The sequence below is a fragment of the Erinaceus europaeus genome, chromosome 21, assembly GCF_950295315.1.
Source record: "Erinaceus europaeus chromosome 21, mEriEur2.1, whole genome shotgun sequence".
NCBI lineage: Eukaryota > Metazoa > Chordata > Mammalia > Eulipotyphla > Erinaceidae > Erinaceus > Erinaceus europaeus.
The window spans coordinates 36,239,198-36,257,425 of NC_080182.1; the positions used below are offsets into that span (position 1 = coordinate 36,239,198).

The 18,228-nt window shown below is 42.3% G+C and overlaps 1 protein-coding gene across 1 annotated transcript in view; it reads right to left on the minus strand.

Moving 5' to 3' along the window:
• Nucleotides 1-2,968: 2,968 nt before the first annotated feature.
• The window catches only part of HACL1 (2-hydroxyacyl-CoA lyase 1), a 53,190-nt gene continuing 37,930 nt past the window's right edge, over nt 2,969-18,228 (minus strand). Inside the window, exons 11-17 of the mRNA XM_060180843.1 lie at nt 17,890-17,973; nt 16,900-17,001; nt 13,968-14,122; nt 12,101-12,259; nt 8,185-8,292; nt 6,134-6,320; nt 2,969-3,728 (exon numbers count right to left, since the gene is read on the minus strand). Coding sequence (XP_060036826.1) covers nt 3,696-3,728; nt 6,134-6,320; nt 8,185-8,292; nt 12,101-12,259; nt 13,968-14,122; nt 16,900-17,001; nt 17,890-17,973 — 828 coding nt within the window. The 3' untranslated portion in view covers nt 2,969-3,695. The remainder of the gene's footprint in view (nt 3,729-6,133; nt 6,321-8,184; nt 8,293-12,100; nt 12,260-13,967; nt 14,123-16,899; nt 17,002-17,889; nt 17,974-18,228) is intronic.

Consider the following 18,228-nt stretch of genomic DNA (forward strand, 5'->3'; position numbering starts at 1 on the left):
GAACTCGGAGAGCACAGGGCAGTAGCGAGAGCACAAACTGCTGAAGCAATGGAGCTGGGGGGCGGGGGGATGGGTCTGATTTCCATGAGGGGCATGAGGAGCCAATTCACAGGAACACAGATGCAGGGGAATGAGGCCCAGGACCAGCTGTATTGCTAGAGATCGGCCTCCCCCCCCGCCCCCCGAGCTGTCTGCAGGGGTCACCAGATGGAATGAAAGAGATCAGGGACGATGCCTCTGGGACGTCATCTCTGGAGATTTCCAGGCTTGGGTCAAAATTTAAAGCTTTGAAACTGATATTCTAGAAATTTATTCTAGAAATTTCTTTGGATCTCTTTCTCTACTCTCTAATCAGAGGGTCTGGATTTACAGTGGTCTCACTGACCAGCGAGTGCCCTCTGCTGGGAAGTCTTGGGGGGATGCGAGGCCGACAGGTGGTCCTGCCTGTTAGAACCTCTAGCCTCCTCTGACCTATAGGGGAGTTCACAGGGTGGTCAGCGTTGTTTCCAGATTAGTCCATTATTCAGATTAGCAGCAGCGAATGAGAACAGAAAACGAGTGATTCCAACTTTCTCTATGTATATTTCATTCTCCACAGCTGTCCCCAGAGGCAGTTTTATGAAAGATTCTCAATCATAATACCTATCCAGAATTTAACTGGTTTCTTTCTTAACTTAGTCACGCAAAATTCTATCCTTGTAGGAGCTAGGTAGTGGTGCACCTGGTTAAGTGCACACCTTACAGTGTGCAAGAACCAGGGTTCAAGCCCCTGATCCCTTCAAAACCCCCCCCACACACACACACACAGAGGGAAAGCTTCATGGTGAGGTAGGCCTACAGAGGTATCTCTCTGCCTCTTTCCTTCTCTGTCTAGCCCTCCTCTCTCAATCTGTATCCAGTAATAATATATAAAATTCTATCCTTGTCACTCTAAGTTTGCCTTATGCTAGTCACATGCTACTTTGTTATAAGAATGCACAGCTTCCTCACTGCCTCGGCATGTCTTGAAGATAATAAAAGAAACAAAAATATGTTGGGTTCCTGTATCAGTTTCCACTTCTTTGGGTGTTTAAGCATGATTACTTTTTTTTTTTTTTTTGCTTCCAGGGTTATCATTGGGGCTCAGTGCTGGCACTACAAATCCACTGCTCCTGGCAACCATTTTTTTTTTCCCATTTGACTGGAAAGGACAGAGAGAAACTGGGGGGAGGAGGGGAGGAGAGAGAAAGATAGACACCTGTAGACCTGCTTTGCTACTCGTGAAGCACCCTCCCTGCAGGTGGGGAACTGGGGGCTCCAACTGGGATCCTTGCACTTAGTCCTATGTGTGCTTAACCAGGCGAGCCACCACCTATCCCCTGCTTACTTCTTTGTAATACATTTGAGACTTTTTTTTTCAATTCATTTTTAATATATTTTTCAAAGATTTTATTTATTTATGAGAAAGACATAAAAAAAAAGAAGAGAAAGAAGGAGAGAGAAAGAACCAGACATCACTCTGGCACATGTGCTGCCAGGGATCGAACTCAGGACCTCATGCTTGAGAGCCCAAAGCTTTATCACTGCACCACCTCCCGGACCACAAGACTTTTTTATTTTCCTGAAGGAAAATATACTTACTTCACCTAGTAAGTGGAGCTACTTCAAAGGTACATGTGTACAATGATCACAGAAAACATCTAGACTGTGTCCAAGCTTCATTCAACTATTAGTGAGCCTCTTTCCCTCAGAGCAGGTGACTGGACCCAGGGTAAAACACACAGCTCCAGGCTGGGGTCTAGATACACAACGGAAAACTACTCAGCTGCAAAAAAACGGTGACTTCTCTGTTTTCAGCTGATCTTGGATGGACCTTGAAAAATTCATGTGAAGTGAAATAAGTCAGAAACAGAAGGATGAATATGGGATGGTCTCACTCTCAGGCAGAAGTTGAAAAACAAGATCAGAAGAGCAAACACAAGTAGAACCTGAACTGGAGTTCGCATATTGCACCAAAGTGAAAGACTCTGGGGTGAGTGGGGGTTGGGGAGAATACAGGTCCAAGAAGGATGACAGAGGACCTAGTGGGGGTTGTATTGTTATATGGAAAACTGAGAAATGTTATGCATGTACAAACTACTGTATTTTACTGTTGAATGTAAAACATTAATTCCCTAATAAAGAAATTTTAAAAAACAATTAAAAAATTAAAACACACACACACAGCTCCTCATGGAATTCTCTGGTAGGAATTGTGTGGAATTGTACCCCTCTTATCCTACGGTCTTGTTGATCATTATTAAATCAATAAAAAATGTTACTCTCTAAACACCAAAAAATAAACAAATAAAAACAAAAACACACAGCTCCTGTCTTCCAGGAAGTGACTCATCTATTTAGAAAAGTCAGACCCATTTACTTGAAAAATGAAACCACACTGGTAGACAGGACAGAATTCCAAAACGTTTTTTCTTCTTCTCTCATCCAAGTACTAACCAGGCCCGACCCTGCTTAGCGTCTAAGATCCGACGAGGTTGAGCACATGCAGGCTGGCCTGGGCACAAGCTCCTCTAAAGTCGCGTGTTCTGAAAATGGTGCTGTGCACTGACTGCCTTCTATATGCTGCCAAGCACTGGGTTAGGAGTTTCTGCATAGTATTTTTAATCCCCCATATCCTGTGAAGCCTAGCGGGTTTTAGAGAGAATGCCAGAAGAGGAACCCACGTAGGAGTCATTTCCTACCCTGAAGTCTAAATTTTCCTCAGTCAAAAAAAAAAAAAAAAAAAAAAAAAAAGAAAGAAAGAAAGAAACATAATTTTTCCACATTGTTTTTATGAAGCACTTGAGTCCTGGCTGAGATCAGCTACAGTATTAACAAAGCAGTGTTAGCTGGGTGGTATTAACTTAGAGAGAGCAGGACCAGACAAGTATGTTGATTAAAGTATGAGGTGCAAAATGTTTTACCAGAATAAGTTTTGACCATAAACCAATAAACTCAATCAATACTTAATCCAAGGAAACGTTTCTATGAAGAGACTTAACATCATCATTTTTGACAAAATAAGCAGGCAGTGGACTATTATCAAAGTGATCCTGAGCTCATCTGTTTTTTTATATGAATAGACTGACCTCTGCTGGACAATCTATTAACCTACTACTTGGAGAAGCGCATCCCCCCACCCCCAATAATGACCACCAGGTGTTGGCCTGTAAGTGCAGGCGCTCAGCCCTAGTGGTAAGCTTGGCAGCTAAAAGTTAAAACATGAAAAAGAAAAAGAAAAAAAATCACAGAACAAGTTCCAGCAAATGGTCTGGAGACTTGGGTGTAAAGTGTTCACAGGTAAACTGTGGCGTACTCCAATTTCTTGCACGTCTCTCTACATTTGACAACTCTTGGTGTGTTTTGTTTTGTTTTGCTTCTTTGTTTGCTTTTTCTTCAGATGATTTCAAAAGATTTTAAGGCTACATGCGTATAAAATAACACTGCCGTTTAACTGAACAGCCAGACTGTGCTAATGCTAGCGTTTTATAAAGCCCTTTCCCTCATCTGGGAACAGTTATTTCTGTGATTGGTTCTTTGTTTTTTAATCAGTTCTTCTGTTATAAAACGCCATTTAGAAATGTTTATTTCTCTCTGCATAACAATTTTAAGAATATAGTAACTGCCGTAGAAATTGAGTTCCTCTTACAGGAAAGAGCAAACTCAAGGTCACTCATTTATAAGTTAGAACGTGTCAGCCAGAAGAAGTCCTAGAAAAAGAAAAGACAACAAACATTCAGTAAAAATAGATAATCGTTTCAAACCATAGCCTCCCTATGGTGTACACACAAAAAATCTCAAAGTCCTGATATAAACCACATTTCCCATAAACGTGGTAAGTGAAGTTTGTCTTCCATCTAGTGCTTCTCCCAAAAGGAGCCAAAAGTCCACTGGTGAACCTGGCTGCCTTGTCCTACAGAACAATTTAAAATATCTCTGGGTGTTTCCCCACTAACAGTACAGAAAACTAGAATCTCTGGGTGCTTCCCCACTAACGGTACAGGAAACTAGAGTGGGGGAGGCGGAGGAGCACAACACTTAAAAGGAGAGAGGAAATGAGGGAGGTCAAAGAGGAGCAGGCTCCCAGGCCTCCTCTGGGTAGGAAGAGCAGGATGTGGGAGACTTTCCCAGGGCTAATGCCTTCCTACGGGTGTGACCCGCAAGACACCAGGCAGCCCCTGCAGTACAGAAGGAAGCATGCTGCCAGCCTAGCCTGACAGTTATAAATGACAGGTGGACACAATCAAGGAAATATTAATAGCATGGGAACTCTAATATGCATGGAATTCAACTGGGATGAGGATAACAGTGGCACACAAGAACTGTAAGAATAATTTTTCCAGAATCATAAAAGAGGAAAAATGAACATATGTCTCCACCAACACCACACTCAAAAGTCATAGAGAAGTTGGAGAAGAAATCATCAGAAGCATTTCATCTGGAACGTAAATTCGCTGGCAGAAAGGGGACATATATGAGGGTTCTCCTGTGGTTAACACTGGCCTTGAGAGTATATGTTATGTTGGTCTTCTGAGCAGGTGTTTGCTACACCTCTTGTGGTTGTAGTCTAGTTAATACTCTGATGCCCTGAAGTCAAGAGGACATCTTGGGTTGTCAAAACTAACATTCCAGACACAGGAATGTATACACCGAGTCATAAATAAAATGATATTTTTGGCATGAAATTTTAAAACCTGCCTACTGGGTATCTGGTTGGAAGTTCTTTCAACAAGCAAATTTTTAGAAGGGTCCTGGGAAGCAAGCACAGGCCCTGTGTACGCACCAGGCCGCTGGGTGGCATAAAGACTGGCAGTGTGGTTTTAAGGAAAAGCAATCACTGAGTCCATGGAGGTGCAGACAGGCTCCGGAAGCTGTTGATCTCTCCTTACAGCAATCTGTCAGTCCCACAGGAAGACCTGTGAAACTCTCTCCAAACCACTTTCGTGACCTAGTCCTGCTGTGCACAGCTCATCACCACACTGCTTCCTGCATCTCTCTCCTCTCTGTGAGGAGCTAAACACCACGTCTCTCTTTTTCTGGTGTGATATTAGGGACCCAACTTCAGGCCTGACATCAGTAATGATTTTTTTGGAATCTGATTTCCAAACACAAGCAAATTGAAAACTGGGATTATTCAATATTAAAAAGCTTCTTCACAACAAAGGAAATCATCAGTGGAATTAAAAGGTTATCTATTGAATAGAAAGGAATATTTATAATTCTTATATCTGATAAAGTGTTAATAACCAAAATATGTAAAGAATGTATATACCTCAACAGCAAAATAAATCAATTATATATATCTTTAAAAGTGGTAGAACAAGGTGATAAGATCATGGTTAATGGTTGTACAAAGACACTCTCAAGCCCAAGGCTCCAGGTTCAGTTCTCAGGGAATTTAGCACCCACGTTTCTTCCTAGAATCTTTATTATTTTAGGTGTTTTTATTATTATTATTATTATTCTAGGTCGTACATTAAAATCTTTAATCCACTTTGAGTTGTGTGTGTATTGTGTAAAATCATTTTTTCCAACACTAATTATTGAAAAGATGTCCTTCCCCCACTGTATATTCCTGGGTCTTTTGTTGTCAGCTCACCCTATACATGTGGGTTTATTCCTGGGCTCTCTCTTGTGTTCCATCAATTCATGTGTCTATGTTTATGCCTGTTCCATACTGTCTTCACTACTCTAGCTTTGTGAAGTAAGTGGGGGAGGCGGTTGTTGTTACGATGTTCTGTTCTTTTTCAAGATCACTTTGTCACTACTTAGCCTTTGGCTTTCAGCATGAGCACTACTTACTCTACTAAGCCTTCCCTGTGACCACAGCGTAAATCAGACTCCGTCAAAACTGGGTTCCTTTCTTTAGGGCAGCTTCCTCACTCTGTCACCATGCATTCACGTGGTGAGATGACTGGACTGTCCCTCTCCTCTCCTGCAGTTTAAACTCCACGAGGTGAGGGCTTGGCCTCACACAGCAAAACAAAAATTCACTGGACAGACAGAGCAAAAGTGTCAAACTGAGAGGTAGTTTAAGAGGAAATCCTTGAACAGACAGGTGTTTTACTTGGACAGCAGGTACACTTCTTGCTTTCTGCTTAGTAATCGCACTCACCTGGGACTTTCTCATGGCTTGTGGTTCAATCATGATGTTAATAAGACAGGGCTTAGTTGAGTCTTCCAGGCTCTGCGACAGGGATTTTTGTAGTTCTTCTGGTGTTTGTACGAAATACCCTTTCCCTCCAAAAGCCATCATGACCTGCTCGTAATGTGAGTTTGGCAGAAGACAGGGTGGTGGGGCCCTGAAAAAGAAAGTAAGAAAGAAATAGAAAAAAAATATTCATCCTCTGGGGCCAGACTGAGTGTACACAGTACCATGTACAAGAAGCCAGATTCAAGCCCCTGGCCCTCACCTGCAGGGGGAAGCTTCAGCTATCCCCCCGCCATCTGTTTCTCTCTGTCTCTGTCCCATAAATAAATAAATAAATAAATAATTGATCCCCTAAAGTTATTTCTGGAAAATTTTAGGCTGAGCTAAAAGGCATCCTCTTATGTCCAGCACTTAAACTGAGATCCCAGCATGCCCAGCTTTCCATGGACATGTGCTGTCTCTGAAGCAATGTCCAGTGGCTTCCTGTGATGGCGGAAATGCTTGCTGTCAGCACTGTCCCACGAAGGAGCTACTAGTAGCCTGTTGCTGCGAATGACTGAGATGTGAGCAGTGAAAATCAGGGATTTAAGTAGCTACATTTAAGTAACTACAGGTGGCTACTGGCCAGTAGCTACCGGTCATCCTATCAACTGCTATGAATCTGCAGGAGTAGGAAGGGGGCAGGGAGGGGAGATCACTGCAGAACAGATAAAAAACAGCAGGTGAGGTCAGTGAAGCCTAACAGCATGCCCACACCAATCTGCCCCACACTAACTGTGGGACTATATGAAAGCTTGGTAGAGCTTAGGGAAGCTCTCCAATTCCTTGGATGGAGGTTTGGAAAGACACCCACTTGTTAGCCTCTCTCCTCACAGAGATGAGCCAAGAGGGAAAAGTCTCCCAGACTGTTTCTCCTTGTTAGTCTCTCAAGCTCACAGAAAGCCTACAAGCCTCTCACACTTAGTTTCTCCTGCTAGCAGCAGGCCAAATGGCTGCCTGCTTCAGGGTTCACTCAAAGTTCACACATCCACTTCACCTTTTGATCACAAAGGCGGACACACCCCTAACACCAGTGAAAAGCCCCCAAAATCCTATTTCTTTGTGCCCTTTCATATCTATGATTTACATCAATCTTTGTTTTTCTTTTCTCTACCTCACCTTACTGGTTTAACCCCTATGCTTCTCTCAGATGCCTTTGGATAATTAAACTGCTTGCATCATGGAGACTAATCATTTTGACCTTTATGTATTGCATCAATTCTTGTCAAACCAGCCCCCTGCCATAGGGGCAAGCTGGCCTTTAAGAAACCTGTAATTTCTGACATATTTGAAAAATGTTCTTTGTTTAACTCTCTATATAAACCTATACCTATCTCCAAATAAATGAGTGTTTGTACCGAATACTCCTCCTTTCTGAATCACGTGGCCCCTTGAGCTGGCGAGGGAGAGTCAGTGGCTTACCCCCTGGCTGGAGCCACTCCATATGAGTGCCAGAAGCTAACTGTCAAACTACCTCCTCTCTCCCTCTCTCCCTTTCCCCCTAACCTCCTCTCTCCCTCCCCCCCTCCATAGCCAGCCCTAAAAGTGTCTCAGTTTGGCTCTGCCATCAAATGATCAATATTTAACTATTTATACCCCAGAGGGGAGGAAGATCTCTGTATCACTAGTATATATGAGTGTCCACATTCCTGCATGGTATCTATCATAGGAAAAGCCGGACTTGGAGCACTTTGCCAGGAGCCCATTTATCATCAAGGCACAGGCAGCAGACCCATTTACTCCTCGATCTGGAATAATTCCTTGATCCTAAGTTAACTATCGACAATTGTGCAAAGAAGTTCCTTGATCATAAATTCATTAGTGAAGAAAGAACCAAGCAGATGGGGTTGCTGCCCTTCGAGAAGGCGGTTGGTTAGTAAGAACAAACAATACACACCCCCCAGCGCACATCCAAACACAGCAAACAGTCCAGGTAGATGAGAGAAAGTGAAGCCGCATTGCTCTGGGTGACTTACACGGAGGCAGCATCTCCAGTTTTTAACATTCCATTCCAAGAATCTGCATCCAAACCTTGGTAAATTCCATTATTATTCACTACCAAAAGGATGATTGGTAAGTTGTACCTAGAATTGAGAGCAAAGCACAAATGGTAATATATATATATATATATATATATATATATATATATATATATATATATATATATATATATATTGAAGCCGAACATCCACTCTCACCCTCAACCCAGGGTTTTTACTTTGGTGCCCTACTCCAAATTCAGTCAAATCCTGCTTGGAGTTTCCCTTTCTGTTCTTCTTTCTTTCTTTCTTTTTTAACCACCAGGGTTATCACTGGTGTTTGGTGCCTGCAGGACTCCACCATTCCCGGAGGCCATTTTTTGTCTGTTTATTTTATTTTTATTTTTTTAATTTAAGAAATTTTATTCTTTTTCCTGTCAGGAAGATAGCAATCATATAAGCTTTATTGAATTTAGAAATAGGATGGGCCTAACAGTTCTTGATTTTTTTCTCCTCCTCCTCCTCCTCTTCAGTTTGTTTTTTATAGAAAGAGAGAGAAATAGGGGCCAGGTGGTGCTGCACCTGGTTGAGTGCACTTTGTTGCCAAGCACAAGGACCCAGGCTCAAGACCCCGTCCCCACCCGCAGAGGAAACTTCACAAATGGAGAAACAGTGCTGCAGGTCTCTCTCTCCCAGGTCTTCCCACCCCCATCTCCTTTTCTCTGTGTCTCTATCCTAAATAAATACATTTTTAAATGAATTAAAAAAAAAGAAAGAGAGAGAAAGAGAGAGAGGGAGGGAAATGGAGGCACCTGCAGCACTGCCTCACCACTGTGAAGCTTCTCTCCTACAGGTCTGTGAGCGTGATAATGTGTGTGATCTATCAAGCACATCACAACACAGCTGGAATATATATATTATAATATATATATATATATATATATATATATATATTTTGTCTCCAGGGCTATCACTGGAGTTCGGTGCCTATATTACATATCCATTGCTCCTGGAGCCTATTTTTTTCCCCTTTTGTTGCCCTTGTTGTTTATCATTGTTATTATTATTGTCATTGCTGACATTGTTATTGGACAGGACAGAGAGAAATAGAGAGAGGAGGGGAAGACAGAGAGGGGGAGAGAAAGATAGACACCTGCAGACTTGCTTCACCGCTTGTGAAGCAACTACCTGCAGGTGGGGAGCCGGGGGCTCGAGCCAGGATCTGCTGGTCCTTGCACCTCACGCCATGTGCTCTTAACCAACTGTGCTACCACCCTGCCTCCAGACTAAAATTTTAACTTAAAATGGCTATGTTATAGGCTGGGAGTATGGATCGACCTGCCAATGCCCATGTTCAGTGGGGAAGCAATTACAGAAGCCAGACCTTTGACCTTCTGCACCCCATAGTGACCCTGGGTCCATGCTCCCAGAGAGATAAATAGGAAAGCTATCAGGGGAAGGAATAGGATATAGAACTCTAGTAATCAGAATTTTGTGGAATTGTACCCCTCTTAACCTATGGTCTTGTCGATATTTTTAATTTTATAAATAACTTTTTTAAAATGGCTATGTTTTTCCATGATTTTTTTTTTTTGGTAATATTAGGGTAAGACTTAAAATTTTCTTTTGACCCTAATAAAGGTTATGCAGAATGTTCAGGAATTGTAGAAAAATCCAAGGTTGAGAGTTGGTCGCGGCAGTTCTGCCACCGTGTTAGTTATAGGCTGAAGGAAACCAGGTTTTTCTCTTTGTTTGTTTTGAGGGTTTTTTTTTTTTTTTTTTTTGGTTGTTTGTTTTGTTTTTAACCAGAGGGGTGAACCTCTGCTTCTGGTGAACGGGACTCTGATGAGAGGGGTCTGGACAGAAGCCCTGCTGCCTCAGGCCTGAGGGTCTATGTGCAGAGCCACTACACTAGGTCAGCACTCTGCCCGACTGAATATTTCTAAACTCTGGCTTTTAGATACAAATGGCAAAAATTCCACACTTAATACCTTCTGACACACCAGTGCTAGATGCTACCTCAGAGTACTGTCACATGTACCTTTCTATTAATGTGCTCACAAAGAACCAGAACTTGCTAGAGGTTGTAAACGGCACACAAGTTGGGAGTCGAGCAGTAGCGCAGTGGGTTAAGCACAAAGATCCCTGTTCGAGGCCCTGGCTCCCCACCTGCAGGGGAGTCGCTTCACAGGCGGTGAAGCAGGTCTGCAGGTGTCTTTCTCTCCCCCTCTCTGTCTTCCCCTCCTCTCTCCATTTCTCTCTGTCCTATCCAACAATGACGACATCAATAATAACAACAATAATAACTACAACAATAAAAACAACAAAGGCAACAAAAGGGAAAATAAAAAAATAAAATATTTTAAATTAAAAAGACTACATTATTTTTCTTGAAGATGATTTCTACTGCTCTTATATTATTATTATTATTATATTGTCATGCTAAAATACACCAGCTTGTGTTGCAGTAAAAAATAAAAAATGAGGGCCGGGCGGTGGTGTACCCAGCTAAGTGTACATGGTGCAAAGAGCAAGAACCAGTGTAAGGATCCCAGTTTGAGTTCCCTGGATCCCTACACAACAATAATAATAACCACAATGATAAAACAACAAATGGGGAAAAGATGGTCTCCAGGAGCAGTGGATTCGTGGTGCAGGCACCGAGCCCCAGCAATAACCCTGGAGGCAAAAAAAATATATAAAAATAAAAATAAACTAAAAGGCGCACAAGTGACCAGCATAGCCTTCTCAAGCTGCTTCACTCATAAGTAGCAAAACATCAGATGGTATAAAGATCAGAGCAGGGAATCGTGTCAAATGGGATGGTAAAGACAAAAAAGCTGATAGCCAATGACTTAACAAGAGAACATGCTTTCTTTCCTTTTTTTTTTTCTTCCTCCCCTCTCCTCTTTTCTTTTCTTGTATGAAATGCAAGGACCCACACAAGGATCTATGTTCAAGCCCAGGCTCCCCACCTGCAGGAGGAAAGTTTCACAAGTGGTGAACCAGATCTGCAGCTGTTTCTCTTTCTCTCTCCATCTGTTTTCTAACATTTATTTTCTGAGATGTGGGGATAAAACAAAACTAAACAGCACACTGTTAAGTTACTTAACAGTTACTTGCTGTTCACTCCCAAACAGCGTTCATTCTCTTGGTTAATTTTCCTAAGTATCATCCTTTTGGTGTCTGGTTGTGACATACTAGTAGGTACTGTCTGTCCCTTTGATCTTGAAAGTTTTATAAATACCAATGTTTTAGAGATCATCAAACATGATTTTATAAAACCCTAATAGACACCCTGGCAAGAAACCATGATGGTCTCACTATAGTCTAAATAATTGAGGAGAAAAATAAATCTCTATACTTCTATGGTAGGATGTATAAAATTCACGAGTTTCTCCATGAATTTCCACAACTATACACGTAACCTGAATCGTCCCATACCCAGAGTCATCACCTTGAACTTTACCCTGATAATTTCACTTGTCCCTCACAATAATCTTCTTGGGTAGAAATTATTATTATTACTATTATTATTATTCTATTGCTGTTGCTATTAGTATTATCTATATTTTAGAGCAGACTGAGTCTTGGCTCTGACATGGCTGAGATAATGTTTATATCTGAGTCAGGCTCTTAATTACCAAGGTCTGCTGCCTTCCAGGAAACAAATTTTTCTCAGACCAGAAAACCGCCCCCCCCCCCCCCCGCCACACCCTCAGCCCCAGTGGCCTTAAAACCAGCAGTGCAGAGGTCAGGGATATGCTATTCCGGCTGAGCAAGAGCCTGGATATATTCAGACCAGAATCCTCAGACACAGCACAGGGCACCTTGCAAATGGTGAATGGGGTGTTGTGTTTGACCTTCCACATTTTTAGCAGGAGGAATTCTTTGATTTGAGATTCTGTCTTACCTGCAGATGGTTTCCACTTCCATGCCAGAAAACCCAAAGGCGCTGTCTCCTTCCACACAGATGACCCGCTGCCTTGGGTCTCTATCTTTAGCTACCAGAGCAGCTGCAATAGCAAACCCCAAACCGACTCCCATTGTTCCAAAAGTACCTGCATCGAGCCTGTTGGGGAACAAAGTTAAAATGAAATCTGAGATGTGATCGTGGATTGTTGAAGGGCGTACGCAGGGGTTGGAATTATTCTGGTCATGGTCACATGATTCATAAAAGTAAAAAAACAGGGAGTCGGGCGGTAGCGCAGCGGGTTAAGCGCACGTGGTGCAAAGCTCAAGGACTGGCATAAGGATCCTGGTTCAAGCCCCCGGCTCCACACCTGCAGGGGAGTCGCTTCATAAGCAGTAAAGCAGGTCTGCAGGTGTCTGTCTTTCTCTCCCCCTCTCTATCTTCCCCTCCTCTCTCCATTTCTCTCTGTCCTATCCAACTACAATGACTTCAATAACAACAATAATAACTACAACAATAAAACAAGTGTAAAAAAAAGGGAAAATAAAATAAAAATAAACAAAAAAAGTGAAAAAACAACAGAAAGCATTCCCTGTCATCTAAAGGCTTTAGACTGTGAGGGATTGATTCATCAAGTGCCAGCAGAGTAAGAGGATAACAGTCACTCCAGGTTGCTTGGCAGACAACTGGTATACCCCCACTGGGCCAGCAATGCAGGAGAGATGAGCCAGGAACTGAGCTGGTGGTGGCAAGGTATTTCAAAATAATCTTTATTCAGTCCCACACCCAAGCTCTTAAAGGCTGGAAAATGGAAGTGGCAAGTTGGAAACAGAAGTGGCTTGACAATACCATACATGGTTAGGAAAGGGGCGGAGAAAGGTAAAAAGGAGCTGGGAAAGGTAGGAACTTCCTTAGCAACTGTTGCGAGGGGTTTAACTAGTAGGATTAATAATATTGTGCAGGCAGGGAGGGTCCTGAGGGTATAAAAAGAATATAGCAAATGAGCAGAATGGGCGGGAAATAGGGAGGAGACCTTGAGTTATTTGTTAGACAAAGCAGAACACTGATATGCAGATAATAAGAGAGCGGCCATTGTATCAGGAATGCAGGGTGAGGCAGGGAGCTGGCTTAATGTTTGAAGGAATGCCGAGCCCCTGGGGGCAGAAACATGCAAGGTCTCTGGAGACAGGGAGTAAGCTAACAGGGAGGCAGAAAACTGAGGTCCGTACCTCTCCCAAGATCAACCTCAGAAAGAGAAAGTCTCACAGGAGATTCATTTCCTCAGTTCCCCATTTTTCTTCTTTTAAAAAAAAAATTTTTATATTTATTTTCCCTTTTGTTGCCCTTGTTGTTTTTCATTGTTGTAGTTATTGTTGTTGTTACTGATGTCGTCATTGTTGGATAGGACAGAGAGAAATGGAGAGAGGAGGGGAAGACACAGAGGGAGAAAGATAGATACCTGCAGACCTGCTTCACTGCCTGTGAAGTAACCCCCCCTCACAGGTGGGGAGCTGGGGCTCAAACCAGGATCCTTACGCTGGTCCTTGTGCTTTGCGCCCAGTGTGCATAACCTGCTGCACTACCACCCAACTCCCTGTTCCCCATTTTTCAATGGGAAAAATCTCACCACGCTCAAGCTGGTTCTCACAGTATTCCCAGCATACCCCTAGAACGCTCAGTACACATATCATCACACAATCTGGCTGACGTATCAAATGTGAAAGTTATACAAAAACCTCACCTACAAATCCTTTCTGAAGTCTGCCCTGTATGCTGAGTATACCACATTCCTAAGTGGTTTGGGCATCTGCATTCCTACAGCTTCAGTTTGAACACATCGTTCAAATGTCTGCCCCAGAAGCCCTACCTGTGACGAGGAAGGTAGTTCTGAAGCACAGTTCGCCCAATATCCATCGTATTTGCTCCCTCACTCACTATAAAACAATCCTTGGGTAGTTTTTCTTGAATATGGAAGAATACAGTATAATAATTCATAGGCCAGGTTTTTTGGGAAGCTAACTCCTAGAACACGAGAGGGAAACAAAATTAAATTAGACTGAGATACAAAGAAAGTCCTTCTTGGAAGTAAGTAACAGCTACGAGCTACAAAGTTATCACAATGCTACCAGACAAACATACTGAGAAGCAAACTGATCTGTGACCAGTCCTGAGGTACACACAGAGAAAAATGGGTCCCTTTCGACCGGTTGGGCAAAATCAAATAAGATGGAATAGTTTTTTTCCCTGGAGTTTCACGATATCTACTAGCATGTCACAGACTGAGAAATCCTAGAGTGAAAATATCTGTAAAGACTGAGCTAGCCAAAACCAAACAGTTTTTAACTATTTAAAAATTGTTGGGAAAACAATGCCTTAAAAAGTAAGCTTTTAATTCGAGAACATTCTCATCTGAAATATGATCCTAAGGTTGAGTAAAGTGAAATAGGAGTTTTGAAAATCTGGATCTTTGTGGGGGTCGGGTGGTAGCACAGTGGGTTAAGCGCAGGTGGCACAAAGCACAAGGACCAGCGTAAGGATCCCGGTTCAAGCCCCCAGCTTCCCACCTTCAGGGGGGTCACTTCACAGGCAGTGAAGCAGGTCTGCAGGTGTCTTTCTCTCCCCCCCTCTCTCTTCCCCTCCTCTCTCCATTTCTCTCTGTCCTAGCTAACAACAATGACGCCAATAACAACAACAATAACTACAACAATAAAACAAGGGCAACAAAATGCAATAAATAAATAAATATTTTTTTTAAAAGAAATAGAATTGAGATGGACTCCTGATAGAATAAAGTCAGTGATTTCAATTCCACAGGAAGAGCCAGGCTAGATAAGCTGGAAGGACATGAGACTCTTAGCAACCATCTATCAAACCCAAGGACCTTGAGGAGAAAGAGGTTGGTATGAAAGGGCACTGAGGATGCAGTGTATAGTGGTGGGGAATATTCAAACTGCTGGTGAGAGTGGTGTGCAGGGGCCTATCATGGGGAGATGAGACACTTTACCCATGTGAAAGCTATTTTAGAAACCATTATTTCCCTCACGATAAATAAAACGGAGTAAGGCAGAGTAATGTGTGGTCACTTCTGCTTGTTTTTCAAAATGCAAATTGAAGATGATTGATGTATTAGCAACAATTTGAATTTCATATTTTCTCTTGACTGTATCAGTATGAACACTCAGTGGACAAAGGACACAGAAAACAACACGCAGTTGAACCAAGGTACACAGGGTGTAACAAATCACAAACAAATAAATAAACAAAAAAACAAAAGAAACCCTCAGAAACAATGTTTCTCATAATCAAAGAGAAATTACTACACACACACACACATACACACACATACACACACACAGATACTCACACACACACACAGACACACACACAGACACACACACACACTCACACACACATACACACACACATACACACACACAGACACACACACACAGACACACACACACATACACACACACAGACACACACAGACACACACACAGACACACACACAGACACACACATACACACACACAGACACACACACATACACAGACACACACACACAGACATACACACACAGACACACACACACATACACACACAGACACACACACACAAACACACACACACAGACACACACAGAGACACACAGACACACACACAGACACAGACACACACACACACACATACACACACACACACACACACACACACACACACACACTAAGCAGAAATCACCAAATCCAGCAGAAGAGGCTGATTTCCCTGCTGGTGTTAGATAGTTGATGATCTTGGATATCTCTACAATTCCAGTTTTCAGTCACCACACAAAGCCAGGAATGCCAGTGAAGAAGTCAGAAAAGAATTTCTAGCAATTTTCAGCTTTGAGAAGAATTAGAAATGGCTTCATCCAATCCTGCCACCACCACCATTCACAGAACTCCAGCAGTGCCCTAATTGACACATCTCTCTCCCTCCCTACCCTTTTCTCCTCCTCTCTCATGAAACTGTTTAAGAAAAACAAAAAGACACAAAAAATTAAAAATAAACATTCTCATCAAAGGAAAAAAAGAAGATAAATATGTGGTGATAGTTATGTTAATGAAATAGATCAATTCTTTCACAATGGTAAATCAAGTCACCGTGACATATGTTTTAGATGCCTTATTATTTTACAGATCAAGTATACCTGTGTAAAGATGACTTTTTTAAATAGTCACAAGGGTTTCACTGCTCCTGACGTTTTAGTTTTCACGTCACGTGCACTTAACCCACTGCACTATCGCCTGACTCCCTGACGTTTTAGTTTTCACGTCACGTGCACTTAACCCACTGCACTATCGCCTGACTCCCTGACGTTTTAGTTTTCAGACAAGGAGACAAAGACAGAGAGACAGAGGAAAGAGAGAAAGACACCACAGTACCAAAGAGCTCGCGCCCAGGCATGTACACGGCACCGTGCCTGTGATCTATGCTGCAATGCTGCAGTGTCTACTTCCACAAGAAACATCAAGCCTCTTTCCAGGTCAAGTTCATATTTACTACAATGTGCATATATGTATGTGTGGGTGTTGACATAAATAAATGTCACTTAACCACATGTGTAAAACCTTACTATTCCTTTTATCAGATTCCTCTCTTAATTGTCCATAAAGTCTTTGAGAATCGTACCCCAAGACCTTTTCCCGTGACTCCTTGCCTAGAGTGGTGGTCTTCAGGAAAGCAGAGGTCACGACATGACAGAATGAAGGGAGCCAGGAGCCTGAAGCACTGCTGAGTCCCAGTGGGCCCCGCATTACCTTGGACATGGCTTCGTTACTCTTCATTTTCTCTCTCAGCGTCTGCCACCACACACTTTCTGGAGGGTACTGCCACTGCATGTTATTGAAGTGTTCTAAAAGCTGAAAAATCACAGAATCTGTTGCTTTCTTTTTGGACATGCACTCAAATCAATTATCATAAACAACTCTTATTAAAGAAGATAAAATTGCTAGAGCACCCTGCCCTTCACAACACTCACTTTATTGCCTCTCAGCAAACTGACAGAAGATAAATAGGTAACAAGAAGGCTGTTATGTGTGTGGGTCAGTGTGGCCAACTACAAGATGCTGGGATGCCTTCTGGCAGCTCAAAACTTCCTCCCCCACACACCTCCTAAGGCAGAGGTTTTAAGCCCTCCCCAGTACGCTAGAAATCACTCCATGAGATAAGACTGACAGGCCCAAATATCTAGAGACCATTATAATGCTAACAAAAATGCTCCAGGATTTTAACATGCGACCAAGAACTACATAATATTACATAACCATGATAATAATACCAACTTGTATCCCAAAACAAATGATAATGTGACTATACTCTGTTTTCCTGTCACAGTGAAATAGGTCATGAGAATCTGGATACTTCACTGATAGCAGTTTGAAGCTGATGCCTAAAGAAAGATTAAGTTAGGTTTTTCCAACGCATAAAGCCATTTCTCAGCTGTAAGTTCAGTTCCTTTGGAAGCTATACAATCATTTTTCAAGTAATTGGATTCAACTTAGTAAATCACCGTAAGCCCACTGAATACTTTTTTTTATTTCCAATCATCTTCTGAAAATTTTTTAATATAAAAATATTCCAGATACAAGGAGTTGGATTAACTGAGTTGTAAAGTTATAGCTTTACATAGTAGTAAGTTTTGTTTAAAACAGATATTAGGTCTGTCACCAAGTGAATCAAAATTAAAGCGTTTTCAAGAACTCCATTTGCTCAACGGCAAGTCCCATACGCCCTGCAAAACTTCTAACCTGTTTGGTGACGGCATGTATGTCTCCTAGCAAAGTCACGGCAGGCCTCACGTTATTCCCCAGTTCTTCTGCGCAGATGTCCACCTAGAACAGAGACACAGAGAAAGAACAAACCGTGCTCACTCTTACAGATGTTTAAGAAGGCAATATGGCTGAATAAGCAAACTGCACATAGATGACATATGATGGGGGCCAGACAGTCATGTCTCTCTCCCTCCCTCCCTCTCTCTCTCTCTCTCTCTCTCTCTATCTTCCACTCCCTTCACAACTTCTCTCTGTCCTATAAAATAAAGAAAAGAAGAGAAAAGGCCACCAGGAGCAGTGGATTTGTTGTGCTGG